The 8,258-nt window shown below is 29.5% G+C and overlaps 1 protein-coding gene across 1 annotated transcript; it reads left to right on the top strand.

Moving 5' to 3' along the window:
• Window positions 1-6,331: 6,331 nt before the first annotated feature.
• On the top strand, window positions 6,332-7,632 carry LOC137816246 (auxin-responsive protein IAA30). The gene is made up of 4 exons (XM_068619321.2): window positions 6,332-6,726; window positions 6,814-7,016; window positions 7,189-7,288; window positions 7,387-7,632. The coding sequence occupies exons 1-4, from the start codon at window positions 6,560-6,562 to the stop codon at window positions 7,445-7,447; spliced, it is 531 nt and encodes a 176-aa protein (XP_068475422.1). The 5' UTR covers window positions 6,332-6,559; the 3' UTR covers window positions 7,448-7,632.
• The last annotated feature ends 626 nt before the right edge of the window (window positions 7,633-8,258 follow it).

Genomic DNA, 8,258 nt, shown 5'->3' with positions numbered 1-8,258 from the left:
CTTTTATCTATAACTAATTATCTACCTTTTAAATACTTATTTTTTTCTTAATTATATTTTAAAATTTTAATATTTTAAACTTCAAAATTAGCATTATTATGTTATGTATATAACGATGAAGGAAAAAATCATTACTGCATTATATAATTTTATTTTTTTTCATGCAAATATACAATTTTGTATTGTTTCTTTAACATTGCTTTCATTTAAACTATAGATTACACACGAAATAAAAATAAAAATACATGCATACATTTTATTTAAATAACAACATAAGACAAAAATTAATATAAATATTAAATTTTAATTCACTCAAACTACTAAGGCTAAAATTCATATCTGTTTCTGTTTCGAAATTTTTGGGCCAGGCAAAGGGGAATAACACCTTTGCCAACTAACATTCAAGCAAGCCCATAATTTTTGTAATTGATCAATTGAGCCATCACATTTCACATTTCACTTTGTACGTGACGTTCAAGAACTATTTTGTTTATTTGTATAACTTTTTATATTTCAATGCAGCTAAATATAGAAATAAAATTACAATTAAGCAAATAAACTTCAAATGATTTGTGTTTAGGGTTGAAGAACAGTGACTTTCTTTTGGCATGATATTGTAGGTGAGAAATTTTGTTGTGTATTAGTTTTGTGTTTTGTAACGATATTTGTAGACTATGGTTGTAGTAGGGTTTGTTTTGTGTGTATTGTTTAGATTAAAGTCTGGTTATATGAATTTGGGTAGGGTAGCAAGGGTTGACCGTTGGTGTAGTTTGTCATTCTTATCCTTTGAGATTTAAATTGAAAGTTTGTAGAGTATGTATGATCAGGTATTGAAGAAATTAACTTTGACTATTTTAAGTATAAGGGTTGTGATATCCTTAAAATGTCTATATAAAGATTGACACACCCTAAAATGTTTTATTTTATTTTATTTATTTTTTATTGATAAAAAAATAAACTTCAACTAATTGTTATAGATGATTCAAATGAATTTGTAATTAAAAGTTTGTTGATGATTATAAACAGCTACATCATTCTAGAAAGGGTACACAAAGTTGCCAAATTGGAATTTCCACAAAGCAGGGCTATGTCTAGGAAATTTATGGCACAAAATCGGATTCATATGGAGCGCCACACAAGTTCTTAATCTTTATTTCATTCTTTTATTGTTTTTAGTTGTAAAAACTATTGATAAACCTTTATATTTTAACACTTTTAATATTTCCCTTTTAACGGATAATATAAACTAGTTCATTTGATTTATCATGCAATGCAATTGATCTTCAATAATATTTAAATAATTAGTATTTTTAAAAACTTTTTTCAGTTGTAATTAACAACATTTACAAATATTCCTAGTAATGCTTTACATGGGATGCATGCTTGAAAAAAAAAAATATAATCTTTTATGATATGATAAATTTCATAAAAATATTGTATATTGGAGAAAGATCGTCAGTTTATTATTTTTCTTTCATTTATAATCTTATTGTTTTCTTGCTTTGTACAATCATAATTATATTTATACAACTTTGGTGGTTTTTTGTAAGGCTTAAGGTATAGGGTGACTTTTTTTTGTTAAGAATTTTTATCATACTTACATGTAGATTCTTACTGTATGAAATATGATTTTTTATAAGAATTTAAGTATTTCTTAAATACTTTAATTTTTTCAAATTTTTATTACTGATTAAAGAAAACTATTCATTTACCATTAAACAAGAAGCTTTTAGAAATTAGAAAGAACTGGAAGAAAAAGGAAAAGGTAATAATTAAAGACAGAATTGAAACTTGTTTAAATGTAAAGAAATAAATAAAAGAAAAAGTTTAACCACCCAATTTTTTTGACCTAGTCTATCATATGAAGTCAAACCAAAGAAGCAAACTACTATACTGATGAGATACAGAAATAATATTGTGGGGACCAGAGTTGTTCCAAACAGCTCAAAGGTGATAAATGGTTCTCTTCACCACAACAGATAAAAGACTTAGTTTTAGGTGAAAGATGGTAGGCTCCCAGAAACTTCTACTGCCATTCTTTTTGTTCTTCACTTTGGTCCATGGATACTCAAAAGGAGGAAGATATTTAATAAAAGAAATTCTTTTTTTTCTTTTCTTTTCTTCTGTTAGTATCTATATTCTAAACTATGTTTCATGAAATAGTTATCAAAGTTGGGATAAGATTTCATGATTGGTTGTCCCACCACCACTTACATTCAAGAATAGAACCATTACAGGTGGAGTCTAATGAGGGAAAAGTGATGAGGTAACTATTGTTCCAATCAAACCAAGAATGTGTTATTTTCACACTATTGGACCTACAAAAACTCTTACACCTACTACACTCTTTAACTAACATATATTCATTCTATAATTCTTGCATTCTTACATTCTTTAACTTTTACATTCTTTACCTAAAGAAACATTCTTACATTTAAACAATTGCGTGAAAATACTATCATATATGTGTTTTCTTTAGATGATGGACTTCTAATTTTTTTTTTCCAGAATAGACTACAAACACAATCAACTCAAATGGAGCGTTCAAAAACTATTTGAGAATCTACAAAATACTTTTTAAATTCTACACGAAATTAACTTTATTAAAAATAAATTAAACTTTTCATAAATAGTATGGAGTTACATGAAAAATGTATGGACGTGCAGGAAGAAAATACCTAATGGGTCATCTTAGTATAACGCATGTCAATTCTTCATGCACTTTTATAGTTATCATTACACTTTCATATTTTTTTTCCTACACCTCCATAAAGTCAGCAAAATGACCATTATACCCTTAAATAAATTAAAGTAACCTACACTACTCTTCCTCACAGTCTCACCTCTTTTTCTTTCTCTTATACACGCACATCTTTTCTTTTTTCCATCTTTTAAATTGTATAATTCAAAATATTTTTTACAATTAAATAATTTTTTTTATCTAATCTGTGGGATGACAGAGAAAAAAATATGGAAGTGTAGGAAGAAATGACCGCATTAAGCCCAAAATATCAAGCTCCACATGCATATGCTTTCATAGGTAAATAGTAAAATATAGAGGTGTCTGAAGTAAAGTTATCCTATCCTTACATCAAGATAAAGCAGCACGAAGTTTTGGGCTTCATATAACTAAATGGTACATTTGTTACTCTTATAAACACCCATCAACACATTAATGTATACATTAACAATTAACTTACACCTTGGAATATAGTTTGCAAGTTCACTCATCTAACACAACAATTAAGCCTCTTCACAGTATCAGTAAAACTCAACAAATCTTGAAACTTAATCTATTAAAGACATCATCATCCATGAGTTAATATATAATTGGTAGTCCATCTCAAACTCATAAACAACACTCTTGTATACAAATATTCTAAAATGTAAATATATACTTTTGCCATTCATCTATATAATAAACAAATAACTAATTCATATGAGACTAATAAAGCAACTAAATTTGTTTAAATTATATCCTTAAGTTTTAATATAAACTATATTTTATAATAAATTAAGGGTATAATTTTTTTTCATAAATTAATACATTCGAATGTCACAATAAATAGATTCATAATTTTGTCAGAATTATCATAGTTTAGTGACTATTTTTATAAAAGCAATAGGGTGACATGATTTTAACTGGTAATTTTTTATTTATTTTGTATGATGTCTCTCAATTTTTAACTGCTCTTTAATTTTTAAATATTTTATTTTATTTTCTAAATTAAAGTTTCATATATTTTTTAAAAGGCAATGTAATACAAGTAAATTTTCTAATAAAATAGAAATGTTACGAAAAGCAATCTCTTCATTTGAAAAGAAAAATCACTAATCATAAATCAACATCAGAACATGGACAGATATACAATTTTTTTTTTTTTTGTAATCTCATTAATTTCATTTTCAATTTTAATACACAATCTTCCTTCATAAAATAAAGAGGAAAGGTTGACAGTGAGTTCTTATGGAAAGGCAACAATTATAAAACTTTTTATTACATAAAGAAAATGAAAAATAACAACTACGTGATCCAATACTATTGAACGATTATGAACATAGAAAAAAAACTACAAAATTAAGAGTTCAAAATAATTAACTTTTGAAAACCTTTCCGACAAATTATTTCGTTTAGAATTAAAATATGTAAAAAAACGACCTGACAAAATGTACTAAAATGTAAAAAAAAAATTATCTAACGCCAATCAGATTGTTGTAATTACTACTTTTTGCAATATATAATAAATATAACTTGTGTTGTATCACAAAAGTGAGTAAGAGAATTGGAGAAGATCTTGAATTGGTTGTAGTAAAGCAATATTTTCTAGTTTATCAAATTTGTATGAACTCAAATAAAGAGTTTTGGTTAAATTATAACATATATTTATACATTGCTAATAAAAAATAATTTATTCATACATTTCACAGTATTTATTAGCATGAGAACATTATTCCTTTTATTTTCACATTTTTATTGGGAATTATATAAAAATTGTTTTACATGTTCAAATATTTGTACAGTATTTTTTTATCTTTCCAATGTAAAAATTTTAATAAACAAGAAAAAAAAATTATGAATTTAAAGATGTGATCTGTTATTGTTCAATTTTGTATAGAAATATCATGAAATAGAACTGAATTTGTAAAAAGGAAAGGGTAATTAACAAAGAAGTTTAAAGGAGAATATGGTGAGACATTTACTAAGGCTATTGAAGAAAAGGAGAATGTAGGTTAGACGCTGCTTTTTTTTTTTCTAAGGTTCAACGCAAATACAGTGTTGGAGACCAAATGACAAATTGATGGCTAATGAAAGCAACCTTAAGAGTTATGTTTGGGTGGAGGGGAACATTTTACCTTTTCTTTTTCATTCTTTTTACTTATGTTAAACCTATTTTTTTCATTTTAATAAATGTGTTAAAGATTCTGAATAAAATGTTTTCTTTTTTTTCTGTTTCAACATTTATTAGCTAGCACTGGCCGTTTCTTTAGATCCAAGCATAGAAGCTGTTGTTCCCTCTTTATTTTTTGGTTCTTAATTGTTGTTCCCTCTTTGTGTTTGTGAAGAAACATGAAAAACTATGAATGAACATGCGAGAAGGGAAAGAAAAAGTTGTTGGACACGTGGGGGTGAGGTGTTGAATGGAGAAGAAACGAAGTGTAATATGATACAGTAGGTGGTCCAATAGAAAGAATTATGGTTTTTTGTTGTTGTTGAATGTGTATTAAACAAAACAAAAATAAGGTTGATTTTGTGTCCCCGAGACCGGAGCGCATTATGATTTGAGCATTTTAAAAAGTGATTAGGAGATTCACACTTGTCACATTGTTCCACAATTCTGATTCTTTCTGTTATGCTTTGCTCCCTCTCATTGATAACATCTTTTTTCACCACTGTCACTGTGCTCCCTCCCCTCTTCATTGCTTTCTTCCTCCAATTTATACTCATGTCTACCATTTCAGAATCTCTTTCTTTTCAGAACACAACAACTATGCTTTAAACTTCAAATTCTGTAAAAACTATTTAAAACTTCTATTACCACACTATCCCTCTGTTAAATCATTCATGGTCTAGGTTTGAAGGACAGAGAAAGGATAATATTGAGAAGTAGTTTGAAATTAATAATTGAAGAGAATTAGTACTTAAATATTTAGAGTTATTTAAAAAGATGGTAGAAGTTTTTTGCATGAAAGAAAATGGCATTAGCAATAAGGTTGTTTGATGTGTAGTGGAATGGTTGAAAAGGAAAAGAGAGGAAGGTTGTCTGGTAGTAAGTTAGGGGTAATAAATGCGCACAACTTCTCTTCATAAGTATGTTGTGGTGTGGTTGATGGTTTTTCTGCTATTCACAGAACCTTTCAAGATACCTACATCAATATGTTTCTGAACACACAGCAGTTTATGTAGCATCACCAGTTCCAATGCCTTTATATATTTTGTCTCTCCAATCAAGGTCACTCATGCGCAACACGTTCATTATATCCATTGAACATTGATTATTGGATATTACATGTATGTACAAGGTTTCAGATATCGATGTTCTCTTGTCCACCCCATCAATTCTCTGCACCACTCCATGTTCATTCCCTCTAACACTCACTACTATATTCTTCCCTCCTTACCACAATCTTAATTTAAATCACCACTCATGAATGATTAAATTTATTTTTAACCTTCTAATTAATATTTCAAATTTTAAATAACTCTAATGTAGTAAAAGTTTGTACTACTAATCGAGGTTATAACCAATACTGTGACAATATTAAGAGGGTTGATGCAAAAATAATGAAAAGTTCAATTGAATAACACACGTCAGTGGAAAGATGCCAAGTTGGAGTTTTGTTATTGACACATGTAGCTGTCGGCTACCATGACAACATTTGAGGTCTAGCAAGCAATTACATGGAAAAAAGAAAAAGTTGAGTGTGGGAAGTGGCTCTGCTGCAGAGGAAGTCTTGATTCTACGAATAGGACCATCATCTCTTTCTTCGTTTATTTAAACCCTTAAGGTGGCGGCTTGGTGTGTCATCATCATCATCTTGCTACTTCCTTAATACCACAATGGGAAAACACTCTAGCTCTTCTTCCTCCTCAATTAGCAGCAGCAGCAACAACCACCGCCACCTTCTCATTTCAACTGCATCCTCTCTCACACAAGAACTTCCCACTGATCTTAGCCTTGGACTCAGCATTTCCGCCACTCATCATGTTGGCTCTTCTATTTCAAGGTTTGTGTTATGCTACTACTTAGGTATGCTCAAATCACGAGTGAGTTGAAGACTAATTATATCATGTGTGTTGATTTGATGATGTAGGGGGCATTGGCAACAACCACACCACCCTCTTGTGAACATTTCACAAGCTGCTGAAGTGAATGATTGCAACGATCATAGCAGCTTGTTTGTGAAGGTCTACATGGAAGGCATTCCAATAGGAAGGAAGCTCAATATACTTGCTCATGGAGGCTATTATGAGTTAGTGAAGACTCTTGAACACATGTTCGACACTACCATTCTTTGTAAGTCTGTTCCCCTTTATCAATTCAAATTCTTTTATTTTTAGTTCATAATTGTTGTAAATGATCAAATTAAGACTTACCCTTTTTAATTTTAAGTCCATAAGAATGTGTTGAAAGGAGTGTAAGAAGTAGTGTTAATATTTATCAGTGGAATATTGTGGCTTGTTAACAGGGGGGACAGAGATGAATGGAGTGCAACCTGAGAGATGCCATGTACTAACATACGAAGATGAAGAAGGGGATTTGGTCATGGTTGGAGATGTTCCTTGGGAGTAAGTTATTGATTCTTTTTTGTCTGTGAGAAACAAATGCATTATACATTATATATTCCATTCTGTGTATTAATGGTCTTGTTCTTTCGATTGTGTAGGATGTTCTTATCCACAGTAAAGAGATTGAAGATCACAAGGGTAGACACATTCGGGTGCTAAGTGTGCACACACACACTACCAGAGATTTCCAATTTTGTCCTCTAGAGTGAGACTCTACTGTGGTGGCTGATCAGTTTAGAAAATCTTAGTTTACTTAGTGAAGTATGCTCAAATAGATGTATATGCATAGCTCACTCTGCTCTTTCTTTGAAGATAATGGAAAAGAATGGTGTTGTATATTCTAATCCCTTCTGGGCTACTAGTTTTCTTTTCTTTCTACAACTCAACTTCTAATTAACCATTAATTTTCCCTCAATTTTTAAGACACCCCAATGAAAAAAATAATAATATTAACATGTTGGTCCTATGCACTATGCCAGAGTCTTTCTGGTATTTGCCTGCACATAGAGTAATGTTACATTGGGGGGCAGAGCAGAACAAGTAGTCTAAAGATTACAAAAGCATTGAACACTTAAAATATTATCAAAACTATTGTACTGCAGATTTAACAAGAAAGTTTAGGAAACAAATAAATAACATGTCAATTCTTTTGATCTTTGAGAAATAGAAGTCATGTAAGGTACTTTGGCCCTATTCCATACTGCATATAAAAACAAGAGGATTTGTAGCTACGTATTGCTCATATATTTAAATAAACAGCATTGCTCATATATTTAAATAAACAGCATATTCGTATGGTGAATATTTTGTTTCGTGTAAGTTTAAGTGAAATGTGGATATATAATTTATATTTGAATAAATCTTTTATATCTAAAAAGTGGATCTGTATAATGTCTAAAGAAACATTGTTAAAAGATGAAGTTAATTATGCTGAGTTTGTAGTTACTTTTAGATGCACCAAAACAACTAT

The sequence above is a fragment of the Phaseolus vulgaris genome, chromosome 1, assembly GCF_051622355.1.
Source record: "Phaseolus vulgaris cultivar YP4 chromosome 1, ASM5162235v1, whole genome shotgun sequence".
In the NCBI taxonomy this organism is placed as follows: domain Eukaryota; kingdom Viridiplantae; phylum Streptophyta; class Magnoliopsida; order Fabales; family Fabaceae; genus Phaseolus; species Phaseolus vulgaris.
The sequence above is the reverse complement of the archived record's forward strand: the minus strand, read 5'-3'. Positions and strand labels throughout refer to the sequence as shown.